General features: G+C 39.3%; 1 protein-coding gene across 8 annotated transcripts in view; it reads right to left on the minus strand.

Moving 5' to 3' along the window:
• Nucleotides 1–27841, minus strand: part of TNIK (TRAF2 and NCK interacting kinase) — a 393297-nt gene that overhangs the window by 120091 nt on the left and 245365 nt on the right. For all 8 annotated transcript variants that reach the window (XM_043874417.1, XM_043874424.1, XM_043874420.1 and 5 more), the window contains 4 exons: nucleotides 27695–27820; nucleotides 12777–12887; nucleotides 10478–10568; nucleotides 7818–7948 (listed from right to left, as the gene is read on the minus strand). In XM_043874417.1, coding sequence (XP_043730352.1) covers nucleotides 7818–7948; nucleotides 10478–10568; nucleotides 12777–12887; nucleotides 27695–27820 — 459 coding nt within the window. The remainder of the gene's footprint in view (nucleotides 1–7817; nucleotides 7949–10477; nucleotides 10569–12776; nucleotides 12888–27694; nucleotides 27821–27841) is intronic.

The following is a 27841-nucleotide window of genomic DNA, read 5'->3' on the forward strand; positions in this document are numbered from 1 at the left end:
ACATCAATCAACACTCACCTGCCTTCCTCCAGACTTCTGGTGACACAAGAGACGTAAGTACAGCTAAAAACATTTCTTAGTGATCATATGTACAGAGCAATCATTTGAGGAAGCATATTTCCATAGTAAGAAAAAACAGAGGTCCCAGTTGTTAGGTGATCCTCCCTTTATTCCACCAGAAGCAGGAAGGTGGAAAGAGCGATGTTAGTGAAAAGACTGACGTTTCCTTCATTCAGTACACAGCATCTCAGATTCTCTCTCTGGCTGCTTTCCCCAACACCCCCAAACAACCCCTTCAAACGAAAGATCATAACATCCCAACTCTGGTGCATCCTCTGTCACGTGACCAGGCCAGAGATTATTTCTTCTTTAAGCCTTCATTTGATATCATTATTAGGATCATTTTCTTTTTTTTTTTCCTTTCTGGGATTCTCTTGTATTCCGAAAGGAACATTTATATTCCAGGCCATATATACCCAGAGCCGCTTGTAAGCTATGCTTAACTGCCCATGCTAGAAAGCAATAAACGTCCTTGACGGGCCTTGTTTAAGCCTTTGGATATATTAGCAAGTCCCAGAGATACTTCAGAACTTAAATATGGGAGAAAATGTTCCAATTACAACTGGCAAGACAGATCACAGGGGACGAGAGAGGGAAGAGGGAGAAACAAGATGAGGAGAGAGTTGGGAGAGATAAGTTTCCTCCGTGGCCGTGGTGTGACTCATCCTGGCAGGGGCTGGGTCATTCATTATTCTAGAGGTGCAGTGCAGCCTGGCCAGCAGCGTGATTAATAGCTCAGTGCGGTGTGCATCACCAACAGAACAGAGACAAATTCTAGTGCCTCCGAGAAGGCAGAGGCAGGCACACAACTTCTGGCTGGTGGGGGGCCAACTGGCACAAAGGAACTTGAACATAACAAGCGGCCATTCCTCTTGGGGCTGGGCTGCTCCACAAGTGAAGAGGGCTTTCAGAAGGCTGGACCAGCCACACAAGAAGAGACAGGTGGGGGGGTGGGGTGGCGGGCAGGAGAGGAGCCCCAGTGTGTCCCGAGAGGTAGAAAGAACACATGTTGTGTAGCGAGCAGACCTGGGGTGACCCCCCCTGGACCCCCTGAACCCATGTCCTCACTTGTAGCACAAATAGAACACCTATCTTGCACGGTTAATATGAGAATTCAGTTAAGATATGTAGGATACGTCTCTGGTGGTCCACTGGTTAGGAATCTGCCTTGCAGTGCAGGGCATGCGTTGGCCCCTGGCTGGGGAATGAAGATCCCACATGCCTCAGAGCAAAGTCCACGTGCTGCAGCGACTGAGGCCATGTGCCACAACTAGAGATCTGTGCACTGCAACGAAAGATCCATGTGCCACAGCTAAGACCCAACGCAGCCAAATAAATTTAAAAAGATTAAAAATAGTAACAATTAAAAAACAAGGTGTATATGCAAAGTTCCTAACACAAGGCAGTGCACATCGTGGGGACTTAACAAATACTGACACAGACAAATCCTGAGGGCCAATTATCACTGACTGGCAGTTCAACGAGCAAACCTGTGAGTGACAAGGAGCCCTGGTACTCACAGAGGTCTCTGGGATGTTACAGGAGGAAACAGGAAGCTTAGAGGAAGCAAACAGGAAAAGGTGTGTTCCTCCTCCAGCCTTGTGATCCACCGACATGGCCAAGCAGAAATGGGGTTAACTGAGTCCTGACACCATCACCCCTGAGCAGAGGCTAGCAGGGTGGTCTAGAGTTCACAAACAAGAGCTTCATAACAGGTGCAATTGGTGCAGTAGAGTAGACCAAAGTTTGCAAGACCAAGAAATCAGTCTTTTTTTTTTTAAATGAAGATCAGAAATCAGTCTTTCAACATGCAACTTATTCTCTTTTTGGAAATGCTACACCTGGAAAAAGCAAAATGAATTTATTGTATGTGGCCCCCAAGGGCAGCACCTTAATCTAGAGGTATAAGTTGCAGAGAAGCAGATCCTGGCTCAATGTAAGAAGAAAAGTAGAGGTGTATAGTACAAATAGGTGGCTCAAATTCTATGATATTGCTGGGATTTTTTTTTAGGTCAAAATGTCTCCAAATGGCAGTACCTTCATATGAAACATAAACATGAATATTAACTACCATACATTAACTACTTATCAAAAGGTATTGAATTAATTCATTTATATATGTCAGTTCACTTTATTCTAATATAGCCTTGTAATATACAATTGTTACTCCCACAGAGTCTCAGAAAGGTTAAATAACTTCCCTGAAGTTATACAGTGCAAGGAAGTGATGTCTACATTTTAAACCAATCCTATCCAACTTCAAAGGCCTGCCATGCCCTACATCATATACACTATATTATATATAAACAGAACCAAGGTGGTGAGGTCAGGGTTACTGAGGCCATTCAAGCAGAGGTTGTTCAGTTGCTCAGTCATGTCTGATTCTTCATGACCCCATGGACTTTAGCACACCAGGCTTCCCTGGCCTTCACTATCTCCTGGAGTTTGCTCAAACTCATGTCCATTGAGTGGGTGATGCCATCCAACTGTCTCATCCTCTGTTGCTCTCCTCTTCTCCTGCCTTCCATCTTTCCCAGCATCAGAGTCTTTTTCGGTGAGTCAGTTCTTTGCATCAGGTGGCCAAAGTATTGGAGCTTTAGCTTCAGCATCAAGTCTTCCAATGAACATTCAGGATTGATTCCCTTTAGGATTGGCTGCTTTGTTCTCCTTGCTGTCCAAGGGACTCTCAAGAGTCTTCTCCAGCACCACAAATTGAAGGCATCAATTCTTTGGTGCTCAGCCTTCTTTAGAGGTAGTTATTCATAATCTCACTTCCCCCAGAATTCCTTGTTCATCTACATTTGTAATGTGACCATAGGGAAAATATTGGAAGAACAGGTTATTTTCTTCACCTGGGGATCAACTGAGAGCCTGGTTGAGGGGGCAGTATGTCTGACTAAAAAGTCCTATACAAGTGGGTGTGAACATGAAGCACGAGGAATATGTTGAACAGAAGTTTGTCTCTGCCAGTAATAGTAACACTGGTGTCTGTATCATCCTTTCTTCCTGCCACATGGGGATGGGAGCTTTGTTGAAATTTCAGTAGACAGAGGTCAGGCCTCATGTGAGAGGCAAACCTCACTCTGCTATGTGAAGATCATCCTCTCATGAAGCACATCGCATACACCTTGGTGATGCTCCCTGACTAGGCAAGTGCTCACTTTCTCTCCAGCTGAGCCTCTTACCTTCAGGGGTGCTTTTCATTCTGTCTGAATAAAGCCAATTATCTGTAACACAGGAGAATGAGTACTTGCTCTACAGCCAGAGCTCAATACTCACCCAAACCCTGCAGGAGACATCTATGTCTTTAAAGGGTCTACAGCACCTGTGTGCAAAGTCTCAGAGTTTAGGTGGATAACAGCCGACATTAGCACAGATCAGGCCAGTGGATGGGCGGTGGGGTTGAGGGGATACACCATTTCACCATACTTCTCTTACTTGACTAAGTTACTATAAAAGCATGACCAGTTTATGGTTTAAAAAGCTAGAACAGTTACAGAAAGATATATAAAATAAAAAGTTTAAGATGTACATTCTGCTCTGTTTATAATGAATAACCAACAAGGACCTACTGTGTAGCACACGGAACTTTCAGTTCAGTTCAGTCGCTCAGTCGTGTCCGACTCTTTGTGACCCCATGAATCGCAGCACGCCAGGCCTCCCTGTCCAACACAAACTCCCGGAGTTTACTCAAACTCATGCCCATCGAGTCGGTGATGCCACCCAGCCATCTCATCCTTTGTCGTCCCCTTCTCCTCCTGCCCCCAATCCCTCCCAGCATCAGGGTCTTTTCCAATGAGTCAACTCTTCGCATGAGGTGGCCAAAGTATTGGAGTTTCAGCTTCAGCATCAGTACTTCCAATGAACACCCAGGACTTAACTCTGCTGCGTGTTAAGTGGCATGCCGGATAGGAGGGGAATTTTGGGAGAGAACGGATACATGTATATATATGGCTGAGTCCCTTTGCCGTCCACCTGAAACTATCACAGCACTGTTAATCAGTTATACTTCAATATAAAAAGTTAAAAAGAAGTTTAAGTTCTCCATCCACATGCCATTCATCCATCGGGTAGGGGCGAACAAGACTATGATGTGTACTGTAAGCTGCTTTGTGGGCCTCACACTGTATCTTGGAATCTGCCCAACTTCAACGTATACACTATCTCATCGTTCGGACGGCTGGGTAGCACTCCTGTGGACAGCTGTGCCCGTCTTTATTCAACTATTGAATGGGCTCTTGCCCACAGAGAACTTCCGTTAGTGAGTAGGAAGTTAAAGCAACAAATACATAGGACTACAAAACACTCCGCAAATCCCATCTAACTGAAATGAAATTCAAGTTAAAAAAAAATAACAATTTAAACAGTCTAGGAAGTTTGAACAGTTTTATTAATTCCAAGTCTTTTGAATGCTTATTATTAAATGAGAAAGCTTTCATTATTGCCCCACATACTTATCAGGAAAATGAAACCTTGCCTTTTGCTTGAAGTGTTTTGACAGATTTTCTGAAAACAAGAAAGGAAGGGCTCTAGGGGAAAGTGAAAACACCAGGCAAATGAGATTCTGGCGCTCCTCCTTAGGATAGGGGTTATTTTCAGTCGGTGGCTTACTGTGCCCGGTAGATATCAGACAAAACCAGACTGCAATAAAAGCCATGGGCTCTTGAGCTTATTTTCTTATATAGAAGTTCCTATTTTATTGAATTGCTATAGTTAAAAAAAAAACAAAAAACACAGCAGTTTCTAAAGACATTAGGCAAATAAAATAATACTCAGGGGTTTCCCTGGTGGCTCAATGGTAAAGAAGCTGCCTGACAATGCAGGAAACACAGGTTCAATCCCTGCCCCAGGACGATCCCACATGTTGCAGAACAGATAAGCCTGTGCACCTCAACTATTGAGTCTGTGCTCTAGAGCCCAGGAGCTGCAACTACTGAAGTGGAGTGCCCTAGAACCCATGCTTCGCAACAAGAGAAGCCACCTCAAGGAGAAGCCTGTGCACCACGACTAGGGACCAGCCCTGCTTGTTGCAACTAGAGAAAAGCCCGCATAGCAACGAAGACACAGTACAGCCAAAAGTAAATTTAAAAAATCTTTAAAAAAAGAAATAAATAATAAAACCAAACTATATTCCTTTGCTTTTTGTCTTTATTTTAAAGAAAGGGCTTTTGTGAAAGAAAACCCAACAAAGCCCAGTGGCCTTCAACTCATCTTTTATTCTAAACTTTCAGCCTCTAGGCTGAACGTATCCACAGCACGTGAGAGACTGAAGTGCTAAGGTCAGTCTCTGAAGCTAGGATACACAGTGGGTCAAATGGACAGCCAAACACAGCAGCAAACCACTGAACTTTGATAAGGTCGCAAATGGACTTTCTAGTGAAAAACTGCATATACATGTAGAGCTTGGCTAACTCCTTTTGCATAGTGAGTATTGAATAAATACACACTGAGTGAATGAATAAATGGTTTTGAAAGTCAATGTATTGTTGAGCTGTCTCCTGGTGACAGGCCACGTTCCTAAGAATAGTGAACAGAAAAAAAGGATAAGATCTGATGCTGAGAAAGAAGTAGCAAGATTATGTAAAGTATAGCTTCTTCTCTGATTCACAGTAAAACTGCCAAGTGGTTGGAACGAATCTTCAAAGAACCCCCAAATCTTCCTTTCTGCTTGGTCTTCCTAATCCACCCTTTTGTTGTGCTCCTTCTTTCACTCATGACAAGTGGCCAGCGAAGCTCATATTCTTGCCATGATTTCTTCCTCCTCTTATACAACCTACGTTTATGACAATCCAAACAAAGTAAGTTGCACTGAAGGTCTAAAATGGCTGATACGGTTGAATTTGTTCTCTCATCACAATCCTTTATTTTTTAATAAAAGACAGAGAAATTAATCTTTGATTTCCTAATGTCTCAGGACCTTCCAGCACCTCTGAAACCTCCCAGTGTAGCACGATGCTCCCTGTGGTTATTCATACATCAGGTTGTGTCCACACCTAGGGTTAAGCATCAGGCTTTGTCCACACCTACGGTTATACATCAGGCTTTGTTCACACTAGGATTATGCATTAGGCTCAAAAATTTTTCATCGACCCCAAGCTATATTCCTTAATCTCACTATAAACCACAGCCTGAAGAAAGAGATTCAAGATATCAGTTTAATTCCAAGCTTTGGCTTGATCACAGGAGTCCTCTTCTAAAAAATAGCTAAGTCACAGGGATCTATTTTATGCCATAGAACAAAAGTCCCATATATATTATAGGCAGACGAAATACTTACAGGCTAAAATGAGGTTAAATGTTTGAAACACTCTGATTCTCTATGGTAGGCTATAAAGCAATTTAAAATATCTGTGGCCAAGATATAGACCAGTTAGCACTTGTTAAGTATAACTATAGGTTGAAGAATTGCTTATAGTCAATCATGGTACACATATCTGGGCTGGGACATATATTTTGTAGTGGTTCCTCTGAAGGGATTTGCAAATTAAATTATTTAAATGTGCTTATCATTAACAGTTTAAATAAATGACATTTATTTTGGCAAGAGATTAATTTTTAACTTGGCAGCTGTGTTCAGACAGATTGTTGTCAGGTTATTATAGTGACTAACTGTGAAAGAAGAAGGAAATTTACAGAGGATTATTTTGCTTTTAGACCTTCAAACTTGCATTTCTCCAAAGAGGCAAATAATTTTGTCAGTGCCCTGAGACACTGGGTCCCAAAGACATTGCAATGTTTGCATCTTTGTGACCTGATTTCAATAATAACACCATATGTGGAGAACTAAAAATGTTCTTTAATAGAGGAATTCTTCAAATATACTCTTCAGAGGCTGTTTTGTTGGTAAATTGGACATTTATATTTTATATATTGGATATTTATACTCCTATATATATTTATGTAGGAGTGCATCATAGAGAAACATGGTAATATTTAGGAAAAACTCTGAACAGAGAGCTTGGAGATATGGGGACCAAGTCTGTGAGAAGACCACTAACTGGGTATTCATTGTGCAGTTCCCACATCTGTAAGATGAGGGTATTTCAAGTAATCATTAAAGTCCTTTGGTGAAAAGTCCATGCACCTGTGGAAAAGAGGAGGCCTTCTTGGAGAAGGAGAAAACTTCCACCTCTCCACTTAAACACTGCTTTGAGTTACTAGCAATTTTCCAGTTGATGATACAAAATATCAAGCCACAGATCAAATTTCTATCAAACATGGCAAGAGACTATAGAAACACTGTAGAGTAGCTACCAACATCCCATCTGATTCTCTCTCATTTTGAAAAGAAACTCTAATAATTAAACTTTGAACTATGTGAAAATGACTAAATATAATTATTTTTAACCAGAAAAAGATGACCTAAGAAAATGAACTCATGTCTTGGTTTCTTTTAACATAAAAAGCTCTCAGAATACATATGCTTTGCCAAAAATCTAAACTACAACCAAAATAGAAATCTATTTTCTAGTAAGAAGCAAGAGAAGGTTAAAAGAATGTAGAAAATGGTTTAAATATATATATATATATATATATATATATATTTTTTTTTTTTTTACAAATAGGCAATGAGATATGATGGGTGAGTTTGTTAAAAAGATTCTCACTTGAATGTCATAAACTCAAGAAATGTCTTTTAGTTTTCCCTTTGGATTATACAAATCACAAGCCCAAAGCCATGAGCAAATTCTCTACAAGTCTCAGGGTGAGATGTTTAGGCATGCCTGGAAACTTAATGAAGAAGTAAGAAGACATACCTTGAAATCATACGTGGCATCTGGGTTTTCATCACAGGCGATAACTTCTGGAGCCATCCAGTAGGGTGTTCCGATGAAGGTATTCCTCCTGCCCACTGTTCGATCAAGCTGCGCACTGACTCCAAAGTCCACTAGTTAAGGGGAGACAAATGAACAGTCTGTGGCCTAAGGTCTTATACGGTGATAAAATGAATGAGTATTTTTTTATTGTGGTAAAATATACAACATAAAATTACCATTTTAACCACTTCATAGTGAACAGTGTTGTGGTACTAAGTACATCCAGTTTCCGGTGCAACCATAACCACCATCCGACTCCAGAACTTTTTCATCTTCCTCAGCTGAACCATTAAGCACTCCTCTTTCTCCCTCCTGTCCCAGGTGCCTTGAAAGCACCATTCTACTTTATGTCTCTATGAATCTGTCTACTGTAGATAGATACCTCATATAAGTGGAATCATGCGGTATTAGTCTTTTAGAGACGAACCTATTTTACTTAATGTAATGTCCTCAAAGGTTAATGCATGTTGCAGCATGCATTAGAATGTCGTCCCTTTTTAAGACTGAATATTATTCCATTGTCTGTAGGTGCCACATTTTGTTTACCCATTCATCTTTTGAGGGCACTCAGAATGCTTCTTCCTTTTTACTACTGTGACGGCAGCTAAATTAAATATATATATATTCAATGATTTTAGATTGGAGTATAGTTGATTTACAATGTTCTGTTAGTTTCAGGTGTATAGCAAAGTGATTCAGTTATACAGATACATAGATCTATTCTTTTTCAGATTCTTTTCCCATATAGGTTATTACAGAGTATTGAGTAGAGTTCCCTGTGTTATATAGTAGGTCCTTGTTGATTATCTATTTTATATATAGCAGTGTGCACATACTAATCCCAACCTCCTAATTTATCCCTCCCCCACCTTTTCCTTTTGATAACCATGTTTATTTTCTATGTCTGTGAGTCTATTTGTTTTGTAAATAAGTTTATTTGCATCATTTTTTTTCATATTCCACACATAAGTGATATCATATGATATCTGTCTGACTTAATTTAGTAGGATAATCTGTGTGTGTGTGTGTGTGCTAGTTGCTCTATTGTGTCTGACTTTTTGTGACTCCAAGGACTGTAGCCTGCCAGGCTCCTCTGTCTGTGGAATTCTTCAGGCAAGAATACTGGAATGGATAGCCATGCTCTTCTCCAGGGGATCTTCCCGACCCAGGTCTCCTGCATTGCAGGCAGATTCTTTACCATCTGAGCCACCAGGGAAGCCATGATAATCTCTAGTGAATGTATATGTTTAAACTGCATATATTAATATAAACGGATAAAGTGCACCAATGAGAAAAGCACACGAGTTATATCTGGTTATATCAGGGCTCCATGGAAGACAAAAAATAGGTGTTAAATAAAAGGCAAGCTTGGACCATAAAGGAGAGTATTTAGAGGATGCAAAGAAAAAAAGTGGTAATCAGCTAAGTTTCCGAAGTCAGACTGCCTAAATTTGCATCTCATTTCTGACACTTATTTGTATGTGACCTAGTAGATACATCTCCTGGAGCTTCATTTTCTTAATCCATAAAATGAGGATGCTGAAAGTCACATGGAGCTGCTATAATGTTTAAGTGAAATCATCTATCTTCAAACATTTTGTACATGATCTGGAACATAATAGTCTCTCACAAGTAACTGTTAATAGTGATGAGTGAACATTCTGAGGATAGCTTATGTAGTCAGTACATACATAACTGTTTTCCCTACCTAATGTATGCTTTTGTTTTAAAAGGGAATATTCATGAGATGAAAGCTTGGCCCCAAATTCTAACTAAGAAAAAAAAAAAGGAAATTATATATTTTAACAAAAAGGCAAGAGCGAATGTTTGGGATATAAACATAGGAGATATTTAAATCTCTTTGAAAAGAAACATTCATATGGACAGTGATTCATTTCTAGAAGACAAATTGCATATCTTACAGGATATCTGTCAATGTATGCTCTTACTTATATACATCAAGCAGTCAAATGCATGTGGGTATTCTCTACCTTATTGGAAAATCCCAGATTTTTTGTGGGAAGGGCTCTAATGGAAAGGACCAGAGAAAAGGATTCCCTCACTGACAACTCTGGCAGATGGAAGTGGGATAATCAATATGTGTGTAAAGTAGACTATCAAGCATCCATTTTGTATAGGTGCCCTAGGTAATAATGAAATTGATGTAAATAGCACTTAAAATATAGGGGAATATAGCAGGAAATTCATTATTCTAAATGTGTGTGGATATTTTCAATTGAAAAATAAGTCATCATTGTTCTGTTATAGCAGCAACAACATAAACTATAAGAAATAGGAAACCATTTCAAGGTCAGCCACATCTAATCTAAAGGCTCTTTGCTTAAAAAATAAGCTCAATTATTTCTATACATTGATTAAGTACATGGTTCTGCTTATAATATTGTATACCAGTTCACTCCTAAAAGTGCTTTTAAAAAATGTTTTTTAAATAGGAGAAGAAACATGTTTCTTTCCATTCTAGGTACAATGCCCTCCAAATACACAGTGATACATTTACATTCATTATTTTAAAAAGAAAAACAGCTGAAACAATCCTACCAATTCCTGTAATTCCTAGGCTCACTGGATTCTGTTCTTACCTAGTTTAACTTCTGCATTTTCAGTCAGCAAGACATTTTGCCCTTTAATATCTCGATGAATCACTTTATGCTGGTGCAGGTGACTCAGCCCCTGGCGTGATGGAGAGTTGGGAAGGGTTAATAGGAATATAAATCCAGATGCAAAAAAAAAATATTTTGGATGTTAATAATCCAAAAAATTTAAACTTACCCAGAGATTCTTTCATTATTGTATTCATATCTTTCATGTGGTCATAATTCAAATATAGCACAATGTTCATTTATTCTAAACTGCAAGCAACTGATCAGTATAAGGAAATATACAGGCAGCCCTTACAATGCACGGTACTGTGCTAAATGAAACATTTGCATATCAGCTTTGATCTCGGGTAACAAGGAACCACACAAGCCATGATATGGCTGGTTCCAACACGCACATGTTTCAGCTAAGAGCACTCTGAACAAAGTCAGGATCACCTGTATTCGCCAGCTGGTACATGGAACATCTAGCGTCTGCACAGAAAACTGATTTAACGGAAGTCCCCACTTTTGGAGGCAATTTTTGGATTTAAAAGTTTAAAAGTTATCTTCTATTATGTAATTTTAATTAAGCACAGTATTACTCAGACCAGCCAAGAAATTTCCCATTAGCTTTAACCAATGTCTCACATTGAAAAAAAAGAAAACAGCAATTTTTACTTCCTTTGTTAATGTTCACCACTGTCATTTTTAGTGCTTTATGATATTTGTGACTTTGTGCTCATTATGTGAAATAATTATTCAGTGACACCTCAACCTCATTGTGTTCCATTTTTCCATGAATTATCCCGACTTTGGCTTTTATGTGGTATGAGTTCTAAAAACAGACTTGTTCTAAGGTGGTTTCTCAGATACACTGTAACTTAAAAGAATCTAAAATTGGCATACTGAAGCAAGTCATACTATATCAATGCTTGCTAATTCAAGGTAATGGATACCCAAGTGTTGTCATTTTTTATTTATAATTTTCTGTACTTTCCCCATGCACTTAGCACTGCTCTGGTTGTAAATCAGGTGACCAGAAGAAGTGGGTCTGTTCATGGACTCTCCGTCATATTTCCTTGGCCATTTGTCTATTCTTATGACAATACCACCCTGTCTTAACTACTTAGCAACTTTATAAGAAGTCCTGAAAACTGGCAGCATAAATTTTTCACCTTTGTTCCTCAAAATTGCCTTGATTATTCTTGGCCTTTTGTTATTTCCATATAATGTTTTAAAAATCAGCTTGTATATCCACAAGTGTATCTAGAAGGATTTGAATAGGCAGTTTATGATGCCAATGATCAGACTGAGGAGAAATAACATCATTACAATATCAAGCGTTCTAATTTATGAAATAGTTTTATGTTTTGTTCCCTTATATTAAGAAGGCAGAACAAATAAATGTCAAGGAGATCTAGTATAGGAATGTTCAGTGGACATATAGTAGCCTCCTTATTAATAGCAAGAGATAATTAAACTGATCCAAACAAACTAAAATATGACCAGTTATCTTCTTCCTGAAGTGAACTCAGCAAATATGACACTGCTGTCCAGACTGCCTGACTCTGGAATTTGTGGGCAAAACTGGGCAGATGGGCACATTCTTGCCCAACTGTTCTGACTGATTTTAGAGATTGTTTCAAAGAAACTTTTTAAGGTAAAATCAGTTAAACTAGGTTTTATGCACTAAAATGGCTAACGTCATACAAGCCTTAAATTAGTTATAAACTTTCACAAGTTGAAAACTCAAACAAGTGACCAAAATATCCTTAAACAATCCATCTCCTAAGTGGGAAACTATCTCTGCAATCTAAAATCAGATTTCCAATTGGAAACTCCATAGGAAATGAATCCCAGGTTAAGGGAAATCACCCAACTAACTCTTCAAATGAGAGTGCACATGCCTATTCAGTTTTTTTGTTGTGTATGTGCTCAGTTGTATCTGACTCTTTGCAACCCTATGGACTGTAGCCTGCCAGGCTCCTCTGTCCATGGGATTCTCCCAGCTAGAATACTGAAGTGGGTTGGCATTGTCTCCTCCAGGCGATCTTCCTGACCCAGGGATCGAACCTGTGTCTCCTGCATTGTCAGGCAGATTCTTTACCACTGAGCCACCTGTGAAGCCTGTTCAGAATGGCTCTCCCTTCGTCACAGCAGACCACAACACATACCACTGCCACCATCACTGTTAGAATAAAGCTCTAAGGAGGTTTCCGATACGAATTATGGAGTGAGTTAGCGGAAGGTCAGTGTAAAGGTCAACACCTCCCAAGGTATCTCCCATGTTGTCACTTACTCGTAAGATCTCCCTGCAGATGTATGCAATCCACTCCTCCTTCAACGTGTTACCTTTTGTGTTCTTGATTAGGTCAGTGACAGAGCCCGCACCACAAAACTCCATCACCAACTGGCAAAGGAAGCAAATAGGCCATTATTATAATTACACTTCAAGACTTCTACTGTGTTAAGAAAGCATAAGGTATCTAGTTGGTTGCTTTGGAATGCCATTCCTGCAAAGAAAAAGTGATCATAAAATGACATATAAAACAAATTTTTATCTTTATTTTTTCCCCAAATGATAGATTTTTTTTAATGTGGACCATTTTTAGAGTTTTTACTGAATTTTGTTACAAATATTGCTTCTTTTTTTAATGCTTTATTTCTTTGGCCTTGAGACATGTGGGATCTTAGCTCCCTGACCAGGGATCGAACCCTCATCCCCTGCATTGGAAGGTAACATCTTAAGCACTGGATCACCAGGGAAGTCCTGGAAAGATTATTTTTAATTTTCCAAATTGGAAATTGAGGAGAATCTCCATATTCTGTGTTTTAAATGAGGGCAGCTAGGTGGTTCAGATGGAATTGAGACTATCCTTGTGGTTTTATTTAGTGGTCAAGCTCATCTCTCCTACAAAAGTAGGCTCATCCCCCTCTCTGAAAGAGCTGTGGTTGTCTAGGCAATCCCAAGCCAGAACAATAGAAGTGCACATTGTTTATGCTATTGGTTTGTAAGTGGCACTGTAAGCTGTCAGAGTGAGGACGATCTGCTTTTAATTAACTTCAGCAAATGTTCCCAGGAGGCTGGACATATCAGATAAATTCACTAAACAATAAGCCCTAATTTAGCACCTTTCATCCAGAAAGCTCCAAGTTCTCTATAAATATAAACTCATTACAGTACTCAGCAACTTTATAAAATAGGCAGAAAATAAACATCTCCCTTACTTAATGGAGAAGTAGAGACTAGAAGAAAAAAAGCAATCCATTTGCTTTTACATTCATTTTCTAGGTTTAGAAAAACACATCCATTTCCATACATTCTCCATCTTCTTCAAAAGTCTTCAGCAAAAGTCACCTTATCAGGTACTTTTAAACATAATTATAAGAAAATAGTTTAGGATGACTAGCAATCAGTCTCTGACTTGATGCTAGAAACAGAACTAAAATAGAGACATAATGAAATCACATTGATGGTTTTGGCTTTGTCCAAATGTGCATTCCTAAAATCAGCACCATGTCACCAGGTCCTAAAAGATAACCCACCAGACTGCAAAAATCTTTGGGCAGAAATAATGTTCTCTTTTTTTTCTAAATGCCCAGGTGAAACGCAAAAAATTATTTTAAAAACTCATAAAATTAGTTTTCTGAATGAGTTTCCAATGTCAATCTGATTTGTCTTCTTATGATTTTATAAAGTGTAACAAAACTCTCCACTCTTCTCCAGAGAGCTGGTGAAAGTACACAGATCGACCAGGGGCTCTTGTAAAGAAATTTGAAAAGTGCCACAAAAGAGCATGCTTCAGCCCCCCAAAAAAGCTGTAAAATTATCATATATGAGAGCCAGGAAGCTATCAAAGACTGTAAGATCATGCTAGAAAGGATCAAAGAGTCAACTTTAAGAGGTCTCATTGGCCAAAATGGGATAATCTGAGAATCAGAAGCAACTGACAAAGAATTAATCTCAAAAATATACACGCAGCTCATACAGCTCAATTCCAGAAAAATAAACAACCCAATCAAAAAATGGGACAAAGAACTAAACAGACATTTCTCCAAAGAAGACATACAGATGGCTAACAAACACATGAAAAGATGCTCAACTTCACTCATTATCAGAGAAATGCAAATCAAAACCACAATAGGTACCATTACACACCAGTCAGGATGGCTGCTATCCAAAAGTCTACAAGCAATAAATGCTGGAGAGGGTGTGGAGAAAAGGGAACCCTCTTACACTGTTGGTGGGAATGCAAACTAGTACAGCCACTATGGAAAACAGTGTAGAGATTCCTTAAAAAACTGGAAACAGAACTGCCATATGACCCAGCAATCCCACTCCTGGGCATACACACTGAGGAAACCAGATCTGAAAGAGACACGTGTACCCCAATGTTCATCGCAGCACTGGTTATAATTGTCAGAACATGGAAGCAACCTAGATGTCCATCAGCAGACGAATGGATAAGGAAGCTGTGGTACATATACACTATGGAATATTACTCAGCCATTAAAAAGAATGCATTTGAATCAGTTCTAATGAGGTGGCTGAAAATGAAACCTATTATACAGAGTGAAGTAAGTCAGAAAGAAAAAACACCAGTGCAGTATACTAACGCCTATAAATGGAATTTAGAAAGATGGTAACAGTGACCCTATATGTGAGACAGCGAAAGAGACACAGATGTAAAGAACAGACTTTTGGACTCTGTGGGAGAAGGCGAGGGTGGGATGGTTGAATGAATAGCTTTGAAACATGTATGTTATCATATGTGAAACAGATCGCCAGTCCAGGTTGGATGCATGAGACAGGGTGCTCAGGGCTGGTGCACTGGGGAGACCCTGAGGGATGTGGGGAGGGAGGTGGGAGGGCGGTTCAGGATGGGGAACACATGTACACCCATGGCTGATTCATGTCAGTGTAACTCAATATTGTAAAGTAATTAGCCTCCAATTAAAATAAATAAATAAATTTTAAAAAAGAATAATAACTGCAAAGTCTTGAAACACACTGAATATGCTTAAGTAAATGCATTAATAAAAACATGCCCTCAAAAAGAATGTAATTGGCACAGTTTGAAGAAACTGAAAAACCAATTTCTTATATTGAAACTGGTAAATAAAGGGGAAAAAAATCAAGAATTTACACTGCCTTTCTTTTACAAGTTTTACCACCATGATTACATAATAAAAGAGCTAAAACTTCTCTTCACAAAAACAGTATTTCATCTGATAAATGAAAAGGACATAATGGAATTAGAATATCACTATTTCACAACCTCTGATAAATTAGTGGATTTAAGCACCAATGGCTGCTAACATAAAAAGAAAATAACCAGCTAAGATTTATCTCTTGATTAGAGTAACACAACATCACCTAAGGAGTAATCGTGCCTAAAACAAAGCAAAACAATAAAAGGCCAAACTAAATCTGATCAAGCATCTAGTTCCAGTTACCAATTTACAGGAAATTAAGAGGACTGAGGAACAAACATGTTACATGATGGGGATACAATCAACAAAACCTAGGATAAAAAACTCCAAAGGGTAAACGGCTCATTTGCTTCAACAAATATATATAACGAAAGAAGAAGAGATGGAAGGGAAATCTGTAGGTTTAATAACATTTAAAAAAGGTCTACCAACAAATTGCAATGAATGCAACTTATCTGGACACTAATTTTTTTTTTTAAAAGCTGTTGAAAATTTTTAGAACAATCTAGAGTCTAGATATTTGCTGACATCAAGGAAATGTGGTTGACGTTTTTTAAGGATGATGATAGTATTGTGGTTATGTGAAAAAATAATTATATTTTAGAGAAGCATACTGAAGTATCAATACTAAGGATAAAATGATATGATGATAGTCTCTTCTACAAATGAGGCTGGGTCAACTGGATATCCACATGTAAAAGAATAATGTTGAATCCTTACCTCATATCACATATAAAAATTATCTTGGAATGAATCAATGATGTAAATATAAGAACTAGAACTGTAAAACTCTTAGGAGAGAACATGGGGTAAATTTTCACCACCATGGACTAAGCAATGGTTTCTTAACTTTGACACTAAAAGCACAAACAACAACAACAAAAATAAATAAAAGGAGAGAAATTGGATTTCATCGACATTAAAAATTTTGTGCATCAAAAGACACTATCAAGAGGGTGAAATGACAACTCATAGAATGGACAAAACATGTGCAAATCACATATCTAATAAGGGTCTATTATCCAGAATATATAAAGAACACTTACAACTCAACAAGAAAAATATAAACAACACAATTGAAAAAGCGGTGAAACACCTGAACAGGCATTTCTCCAAAGAAGATATACAAATGACTAACAATCACATGAAAAGATGCTCAACGTCAACAATCTTCAGGAAAATGCAAGTCAAAACCACAATGAGATACTACTTCACACCCTTTAGGATGACTATAATTTAAACAGAAAAAAAAGTATAACAGAAAATAATGTGTTGGCAAGAATGTGAAGAAATTAGAACTCTCCTACATGGTTGGAGAGAATGTAAACTGTGGCAAACAGTTAGATGATTCCTCAGTAAGTTAGAAATATCATATATATATATATATATATGTGTGTGTGTGTGTGTGTGTGTGTGTGTGTGTATAAAAGAAATAGCATATGACCTAGCAATTTCACTTCTAGGTATATACCTACCCCTCAAAATTGAAAACATGTGTTTAAACAAAAACTTGCATATGAATGCTCAAAGCAGCACTGTTAACAATATACAAAACATGGAAATAACCAAACTGTCCATCATCACAGATGAATAAATAAAATGTAGTATATCCATACAATAGAGTGTTATTCAGATATGAAAAGGAATGAAGTATTGATGCATGATACAATGTGGATGAATCTTGAAAACATCATGATATTAATAACTGAAAGAAGCCAGAAGAAGAAAGCTATACGTTGTATGAATCCACTTACATGAAATATCCAGAATTGGCAAATCCGCAGAGAATGAAAGCAGATTAGTGGTTTTTTCAGGGAGGAAAGAATGGGAGCTGCAGCCTAAGGGATAGAGAGGTTCTTTCTGGGGTGATAAGAAAGTTTTGGAACTAGACAGGGGTGATGGCTGCACAACATTGTATACTTAATCCCACTGTTACACACTTTAAAATTATTAAAATGGCAAATTTCACGCTATATGTATTTTACCAGACTTCTTCTTTTTTAAAAAAAGATGATGAAATTTGTTTCAAAATAACAGAAGGGAGGAAGTAGATGGGAGTATAGATGGGGCAGGATTGATGATTGGTTGAGGATTGTTGGGGCTAGTTTGGGGCACATTATACTGTTTTGTCCACTTTTGTGTATTTGGGGGATTCTCTGTAAATACAAAGTTAAAGAAAATTCTATTTATGTAAATTGTGTTTCAACAGCAGCAGGATGGACCAAAGAAACAAAGAAACTTCTCTCCTTGGGTAGAGACAGAAGAACATTTTCTCAAGTGAGCAAAACATGTTTGTGTTCCTTTACCAAATCCCATTTTGAAAAGCAAGTGACCATACCTCCTACAAGTGCATCCACTGCTCCTGCACCCGCTGGAGAAAATGCCCCAGCGTCGAGCTCTATTAGGCCACGTAATTACAGTTCCCAAGGAAAGCAGTGGAAGCCCACTGACTCCAGTCTTTCAAAATTAGATTGGACAGAATACTTTCAAATATTCAGTGGGAAACAATCCTGCTCTAGCCAGGCACTAATGTCAGTGATTTCTATAATTTGCTTCTCCATTCAGCTCCAGCTGAAGGCTGCTAAGTTCTTTTCAACTCACTATGGAACAAAATGATTGTTAAATTATGTAATGGGATTTTTTCTTTTTTAAAAAAAAAGAAAGAAAAAAAGAAACCAGCATTTTCTAGCAGTCAGTTCCTGCAGCCTCACAGCAACACTGATAATTACTGCCACTGCGCAGCGGGGACCCTCCCTCACCACGAGTAACCTCATCACATTAATAAACAGCAACAGGGCTCGACATGCCAAGCCCAGCAGCGATAAGTCAACAACTTCACATCTTGCAAAGCAAGAAATAATGCATCATTAATATTTTCCCTGAAAGAAAGTCCTCAAAGAATTGACACTGGGGCAACAATACTTGCTAACATTTACTGAGAATCTACCATGTGCCAGGCACTGGCCTGCATGGTTTGCACTTACTGTTTCATTCATTCTGTTTCCCCTCAATTCCCTTTTCTTTATTTACTTGGAAATGAAGCTTAGTTTTGGTCCCCAGCCTTATTTATGGTATATATACTCATTAAGTAACTAGAGCAGGGTTGAAAGCATCATACTTTCTCAAGTACTAGCTATATGACCTTGGGCATGTTCCCTAACTCCACTGGGCTCAGTACTCCGCATCCACCACTATTAAAACAAAAGCATCAGCCTTACATAGTTGATGGGAACACTGTCTCACAGAATATAAAGCTTCTGGTAGCCAGAATTCTCAAATTCTATTATTTATCCATTCTTTGGTCTGTTTGCATTTATTAAAAAAAAAATTCCAGCTGGGAAGACAGCATTAATAGCTTCCCAAGATCGACTTCACTTGGATGGTTAGGAAATGGCTAAAAGGTCACCTATAAAGGGAATGGGCCACGTGTGTTTCTAAAACTTCTATTAATGAGAGAGGACCAAGGATGCAGCTCTTTTTCTTCAAGCTTGTATCACACAGCAAGAGGACACGTAGGTGCATCCCAGGACACTGGAGCTTTTTATTTGGCAGGTTGGAAGACGGTGGGAGAGGTTTAAAAAGAATCTTACATTTGAAATTCTCACTCACTATCCCCTACATAACTGGGTCAGAAAATGAAAATACACACGCATGTCACTTGGGAAGAAAGGAGGAAGGTTAAGTTGAAGGTGAACACACAACTGCGCTCAGGCACGATGGGGGCTGGGCCGGGGCCCTACCTGGAACCGTGTCAAGGAGAAGATATTTAAAAAGCAGAACGGTGTGTGTAGGGCAACCCAGTTATTAGGGAAAAGGTTGCCTGGGTTGTTGAACGTGGGACGCTATTTCCATCTAAATCAAAATGATAAAAGTTTTAAAACAAAGAGTTCCAGCATATTTCACAATTTGCATGGTTGTTTATCACTTTATTATTATTATTATTTTTTGGTCTGATGAGCAGGAGGTTTTCTCTCAGAGCTTGTGGGGAAAGGAGATTGTTTTCTTTTAATGCCCTCCTGTTCATTCCTCCTCCTTCAGGACAGTACAGAAGACAAGGATCTCTGGCCTCAGCTGATCCCAGACGGAGTTTCCGAAGCACTATCTCAGCCCTCCCTGAGGTTAGCCCCTAACCAGGAGGGGCACGGGTTTGGAATCAGCAGATGTGGTCACTTCTAACTTGCCCCTTCCAATCCTAGTCACCTCTGAAAGAATTTTAAAAGGTCTATTCTCAGAGCCAGCCTAAGAGGCTTAGGATGATTTCTGGGGTCCCAAAGGTATTAACTCACTTGCTAGTCAATTGGTTTTATGTTCCTGTAACAAAAAACAAAGTTTTAAGGTATTTTAAAATTGCAGGACTAGCCCAGAATGTCTTGACAGCAACATATTAACCCAAATGTCACTAGTCAGTCAGTCACAAGAAGAATGACCACTAATAGATTCCTTCCCTTTTATAGTAAAAGGGGGGATGAGAGATAGGACAGGAAGAGGAAGGAGCAGGGGGGTGAAGGGCGACCTAAAATGAAGGAAGTCTGCATCAGGGGCTTCCCTGGTGGCTCAGTGGTAAAGAATCCACCTACCAATGCAGGAGATGCAAGAGACCTGGGTTCGATCCCTGAACTGGGAAGATTCCCCTGGAGAAACAAATGGCAACCCATTTCAGTGTTCCTGCCTGGGAAATCCCATGGACAGAGGAGCCTGGCAGGCTACAGTCCATGGGGTCACAAAAGAGTCGGACACGACTTAGTGACTAAACAACAACAACTGCACCAAGCGATTGCACAGACAATCTAAGAAACAGAGAGGAAAGAAAAACTTCTAAGAATTCACAAGTCTGCAAAGGATCAGCCTATTGACCTTGAAGGTCCAGAAACACCAGCAAGGCACAGGATATTTTTATCATGTGTAGCTGGGAATAGCCACAGATCCCATCTGCATGATTTATGAAGGGGTAAACAAAACCCAAACTCAGTACTTTGTTACAGAACACAGCTTCATTTGCCAAAGGTAGTTTAAGTCGCACACACACAAAAAAGAGTGTGTACAGAGGTACAACAATTGCTGGGTATACATTTATCATTTCAATCAACTGATGGAAAGGTAAAGCAAACTGTTTTTCTGTGAAGCAACAGCAAAACTGTTGGCAATTTCAAACTGGGAAACCAACTGAGAAACCTAAACAGGTTTTTGCATCTATTTTTAAACCAGCATGTATTTGGGGAAACAAAAACTCCTTTGGCTTCTGAATTATATTTTTAGACTTGAAAAGAGAATGCTTATAACTACAAATTCTAAGTGTTCCAAAGATTAAAAGATGAGCCCCAATGATGTGAAATCTCAGATTTTGTCAATAAAGTTTCTGGATATGCATTTTGAGAATAACAATCAGAGTTTGAATGTACTAATCCAGCTGGTATTTTTAGCGACAAGAAACCTGCCCAACAGACAGCTAGAAATGGTCTGTGGTCGCCCATGTCTAAGGACAGAGCCATCTCAGAGTTAGCATGGTAGCATTCAAGGAAAGAGAAGTTAGCTGCCTCCTGGATTTGGTACCTGGTACTCAAATTTCTCAGAGAGCACACAAGATCTTCTGAAGGGTATTTCCTATTAGGGGTAAATCATAACATGCCCATTTGAGCCGTGGATCAAAACAGAGACTAACCTCAAAGGCTATGTGAAATTTACAAGTCTGCCTCTTAGAAAGAATTTACGGGTAGTGAGAGGGGAACAAGTTTTCAGAAAAGTTAACAACAGAAAAAGAAGAAAACCACACCAGCTTTAGAAGACTTAGGACTAACGACTAAGAAACTTGGTAGTTGAGAATTCTGAGAAGTGTAATGCAAATAGGAATATTGCCTTTGACTCAAAATTAATCTAGAATAGGAACCAGAGGGTTGTGTAGACCATTAACAGAGTAACTTTATGCTAAGTTGATTCAGTCGTGTGTGTCCAACTCTTTGGGGCCCTATGGACCATAACCTGCCAGGCTCCTCTGCCTATGAGATTCTCCAGATTGCTATGCCCTCCTCCAAGGGATCTTCCTGACCCAGGGTTGGAACCCTAGTCTCTTATGTCTCCTGCATTGGCAGGTGGGTTCTTTACCACTAGCGCCACCTGGGAAGCCCAAAAAAGCTTGGCAGAGGATGGTTGCTGAGCAGAGAGAGTAACTCTGGGCATACATCAAGTCTACCTTTTGCTAAGGTAAAAAGCAGTTGAAGCACAGTTCAAATGAAATTCATTAGAATTAAAAAAAGAAATCATTTTCACGCTCTCGTCACTTAATCACCCATTAATTCATAAAAATGACTCCATTAAAGCTGAACTCAAGCTCAGTAGCATAGTATTAAATCAGGTGTAACTTTAGCTCTGTGTTTGCATTTAAGTAACTTACATTCTGTGTCTATAGCTCATGCAGTGGGGCAGCTGCAAGACTGGGAAACCGTATACAATCACTATTCCTGCTATTTATTCAGTCTTAAAATTTTCTACTCATGAATAATAAGACTCAGTTACTTCTCCAGACAAGTAACTTAGGTTGTACATATGAAGGAAGGGAATTCCTTAGTAATAAAACTGCATGCGTCCTCAGTCACTCAGTCGTATCTGACTCTGCGATGCTGTGGACGGTACCTGCCAGGCTCATCTGTCCATGGAATTCTCCAGGCAACAATACTGGAGTGAGTTGCCATTTCCTTCTCCAGGGGATCTTCTCAACCCAGGGACTGAACCTGTGTCTCCTGCACTGGCAGGAGGATTCTTGACCACTTGAGCCACCATCTTACTTGACCAACCTACGTTTTGGAAACTAATCAGAAGTTTATTTCCTTTTACAAGATAGCCTAGCCCTGTGATTGTTGTGGTGGTATCAAAAGGGATGGCAAAATATGTGTGATTTTGCTTTCTAACTTGAGGAAATTTGCCCGTGTAATAGACAGGTCTTGTCACTCCCAGCGTCTGAACGGCATGCAGCAAAGTGGAGCGCCTGCCTCTGCTGAGGAACAGAATGAGATGCCCGTGTTGTGCGTCAGGGCGCCTTGTTTCGGAGAGATTGGAATCTTTATTGAAAGAGCTCCCTTTTTTGATTTCCGGATCGGGCCCTGAGCAGTTGATAAGGGAGAATTACTTGGCCATTATCAGAAGTAGTTGTATGTCCACAAAGAGCTGGGACTAAACAAGAGTTTATCTCTGCGACAAGACTGATAGAATTCACATAGATTATAATTCAATCAGACACCTAAAACAGCGCGTATATTGGCTGGTGGCATATGTGCAAACCTCTGGCCTCCAGCCACAGCACAGGAAATACCCTGGGGAATAGTTCCTCTGGTCTGAAAACTGGGAACATATGTCAGAGTGCTACTCTTGGTTGCTACAGGCTCTGTCTCTATTTAATCCATGGTAATATTTTTAAAGAAATGTAATCCTAAAAGAATGCCATTAACCCAAAGAGTCAACTCTCTGTGACCTTTGCAATTATTTGCTAAAACACTCCCAAAAGGTTCAAAGTGTATTTCTAAGACTTAAGAAATACCATCTTCGTAGCAACAGCTAACAGGTCTCGCTATCCTCTCAGAAAGCTGGGGAAACTGAAAATTTTCATGGGGAATTTCATGGGAAATTTTCAAGAATGAAAATGAATAGTGAACTCAAAAATAAATTTGTTTAGGGACTTCCCTGGTGGCCCAGTGGTTAAGACTCCATACTCCCACAGCAGGGGGCTAAGATCCTGCATGCTGTGGGGTCCAGGCCCCCGCCAAAATACACGTTTAAACACAAAGCTTCAGTCCTACTCGGAACACTAACCTTTGATCTATTTTTTGCAACTTCTGAAACTATTTTTCACAAATAAAAGAAGAAGAATGTAGGGTTCCGGGGTTTGATTCTAGCATCAGGCAGGCAGCTGGAGGTTAGCTAACACACTGGCTTCATCACCCAGTAGTTTGAGGTTTGAGGATTCTGTGAATCCTCAAGCAAACTTCTTAAGTTCTCTGAGCCTAATTTCCTCATCTGTAATAAAGTGGGGATAATGAGAATATTTAATTTGTAGAGTAGTTATGAAGATATAGTGAAATAATATGACAATGCAAACAAATACAGTACGCTGCCAAAGTTAAGCAGGTGATAAATATTACTTGCCATTGTTGTTAGCACAGAATGCCTGTGGTTTAATGAGTCAGAGGCCTTGGACCCAGTACACACTATTATATTCTATAACCAACTTTGCATCAATATTGTGATCTGGTACTAATTTCCCAACTATTATGTTTCTGTTCTGCCTTAATTTTCTAAGTTCCTCCTTAAAATTTCTTATCAAACAGAACAACTAGAAAAAGAAATGATGCTCTTGTACCTATGAGATATTTCATAGCTTTGTATTTTTATCCTCAGTGACACAGAAGCTAATGGACTAGCTAGTGGGGACAGTCAGACAGTCCTCTACATGGACACAAAAGGACATCTGACAAAAGGGAGGTCCTCTGCTTCCAAGCAGGATGTGGGGCCTGAACCTACTGTGTTTTGCCGCCAGCATCTGATTGCAGGTGGGAAAGATGGAAAGTGAAGGCAGGGGTCCTCCCCATGTGGCCCGTGATCACTACTTACAAATGCCCTTTTATGGACTTCAGGAAGGGGACTGGCTTGCTCAAACAGTCTCCTCCCTGGTCCTTCCTGTTTCTCCTCTGGCCCCCATATGGCCTACTCTCAACCCAGCAACCAGAGGGACTCCTTCACTCTTGTGAGTCAGATTCTCTCCCCAACCCCCTTCAAAACCCTCGAGTGGCTCCCACCTCACTCAGAGGAAAAGCCAACATCCTGCCAATGCCCTATAAGCCCTTGCCTGATCTGGCCCCATCTCCCACATCTTTTTGTCAATTGGCCTTGTCGATAATCCTGAAGACACCAGGCCTGGAATGCTCAAAGTTATCTACAAGGGGGTTCCCCTGGCCACTGCAGCCCCTACCTGCATCCTCATTAGCCTTTCCTTGCTCTTCTAGGCGTATGTACTTGCAGCTTTTTGAATAGTTTTATGACTTAATATGATTGTGGTCTGTAGCAAGAATGTACACTGCATGCAACTAGGGGCTTCCATCAGTTTTGTTCACTGATGTTTCTTATCTTAAGTGTCCAGAAGAGTGCCTCATGCCTAGCAAGTGCTTGATATGTATTTGTTGGATGAATGAATGAGTGGGTGAATAGATGAACACATACACATGCAAGCTCCTGGTTCCTAGCCACCACAGCCATCTCCAAGATAAGAGCAATGGGCCAGGGTGAGAACTGGCAAACAGTGACTCATTCCTAGAGCATCAAACCTCCTGTTTGTGCTCTGCAGATGCAAACAGGCTTGCTGCTTTCTCCCACTGCCAATCTGAAAACGGACTGCAAATTTTGCTCATTTAAAACGACAACAACTTGCAATGTCTTTCACAGGCCAAGCTACATTGTCATATTTCGGGATGTCTGCATTCTTATTCTGTGTCCATCCGTTAATGAGCTCGGAGGCTCTGAGAAAGAAATAAGCTTCACTGGGATCCAGTAAAATAAATGACAACTAATTTTTTTCCAGCTTAAAAAATCTCAGTTTTAAGAAAAAAAGTAAAAAACAAGTCAAGCTCTGTTTGACCACTCCTCTCCTTCCTCAACCAATGATTTATAATATATATGCCCAAATTTTCATATTAATAGCTCAGCCTAATAAGAAAACTACCTGGTCTGGCCCATCTCACAAAAGGAATGATGTTAACAGCTAGGTGTGACTCATCTGGAAATAGTGCTACCTCAGGTGATAAACTGGAGGTGATTCCAAAGCTATATTAACACTTTCTTCTAATCTGGAGCCATAGCTCTGACCAAACTAAAAAATGCTTCTGCAGACAGTATCAAAACAGCTATCATTCTCCTCTTGTCCTCTGCTGCAGCTCATGGCACGGAAGGAGTCCTTGCTAAAATGCTAGATTCTTGGCAGTATAGAAGTCCTCTGGGAACACAGAGATATTCACACTCATGCCATCTCATCACATCCTCCTGAACCTATAGGCCACAGGGAAGCTGAACTCTCAAATGTACCTGTAGCAATGATCAGTTTGAACCAATAAAAATAAAAATAGTAGCAACCAAGTGTGTACCAATAATGTCGCTTTCATTCATAAAACAACTATTTTGTCAGCATCATATGCCCAGCTCCTTCCTGGTGTTTAAGACACTGAGATGCAAAAGACACATTCCTTGTCCTCAGAACTTGTCTTTGTAAGGAGCAAAGATAACCCAATGAGAAGCAATTAAAAACGACATGGTGGCTCAGTGGTGGGGAATCCGCCTGACAATGTAGGAGACAAGGGTTCAGTCCCTGACCGAGAAGATCCCACATGCCTTAGAGTAATTGAGCCCGAGTGCCACAACTATTGAGCCTGTGTTCCAGAGCCTGGGAGCCTCAGCTACCGAGCCCGAGAGCTCTGAAGCCCGTGTTCCGCAACAAGAAAAGCCACCGCAACAGGAAGTCCTCACACTCAACGAGGGAGCAGCCCCTGCTCACTGCAACTAGGAAAAAGCCTGCACAGCAATGAAGACCCAGCGCAGCCAAAAATAAATAAATATATGTTTTTAAAAAGACATGAAAAACAGTTTCAGAAATTAAATTACTGAAATTACCACCCAGAAACAAACATCTTCAATGTTATTGGTGCTCACTATTCTAGACATCCCCATCATGTTAATATATGTGTACATATTGGTCCTTTTTCTTTCTTTTTTTTTTTTTTTTTTTTGAAAAAAATGAAAATGTGCTATATCTAATCATAGCCTTTAAAAAGGCTCTAAAATATCTTTACTATAATTGTTCATGTTCATCCACTTGTAAACAAAGATCTACATCATTTTAATTGGTTGAGTATTGTCCCTTAATGGATTTACTTAAGTGATTCCCTATTGGTTAGCATCTACAATGCATATATTTTTATGTATTTAAATTTAGGATACATTCCTGTATGTGAAAATACTGAGTCAAAAGTAAGGCATTTCCTTTGGGCAATTAAATACAGATATAGATATATCTGTGTGTGTGTGTATTTTCCAACTGTCCTTAAGTAAAGTTATACCAACGTTCATTTCTATAAGCAGAGGGTGTGACTGTCCATCCTGAGTATATCATTAAAAAAAAAACCTTTGCCAGTCTACTGGATAAGAAGTGGTATCTAATTCTTGTTTTCTTTTGTATTTATATTATTAGTAAGATTACACTTTAAAAACATCTTTATTGGTAGTTGATATTTCTTATTTTTTTAATCGCTACCTTATCTTAACTCAGTCTTTCCATTAATCATTTTACATATTTTCTTATTGATTTATAAAAACTCTTCATCTCTAAAGGCTACTAAATTCCTTGTCATCAAGTGTTTAAGCAAAAATACAGGTTTTTTCACCCCCCCCCCCAAAATGAAGATAATAATGTCTACCTCAAAGAGCTGGAATAAATGATAGAATTGATAAAAAGAAAATAACATGGTGGGCATTCCCTGGTGGTCCAGCAGTTAGGACTTGGTGTTTTCAATGCTAAGGCTCAGGTCAATCCCTGGCTGGGGAACTGAGATCCTGCAAGCCAACTGGCACGGCAAATAAATAAATGTAAATATGTGTGTGTGTGTGTGTGTGTGTGTGTGTGTGTATACATGTGTGTGTGTGTGTATACATACATATATATATATATATATATATATATATATATTATAGCATGGTACCTAAAGTATAATAAAAATTCAATAAAGGTAGCCATTTTATGGGGAAAAAGAGAACTTAACAACTAGCTTTAGGGATGGTCCACATTAAGTGATAGAAGAAAGACAGGTATTCAAGGAAATGAGAGAAAACGTTGCAAACACAATGTTGTGGAAATCATGGAATAAAGGATTTCAAGGAAAAAGTACCTAATCAAACTCAGTAATTAGAGAAATGAACCATTCAGTCTTGGTTGTTTTTTAAGTAAGAAAAGCAAATGTGGACAGTCCTACATACCCAAAGTTGGTCATCCATGCCTGGTGGGTTCTTTTTGATAAAAGCACCATAGTATGTAGCTATATTCCGGTGATGAGAGTATTTCTTCAACATGTTAATTTCTTGTTTGATTTCTTCCTCTTCATCCTGTGTTAGAACCATAAATAT

This window comes from Cervus elaphus, chromosome 19 (genome assembly GCF_910594005.1).
Source record: "Cervus elaphus chromosome 19, mCerEla1.1, whole genome shotgun sequence".
Lineage (NCBI taxonomy): Eukaryota > Metazoa > Chordata > Mammalia > Artiodactyla > Cervidae > Cervus > Cervus elaphus.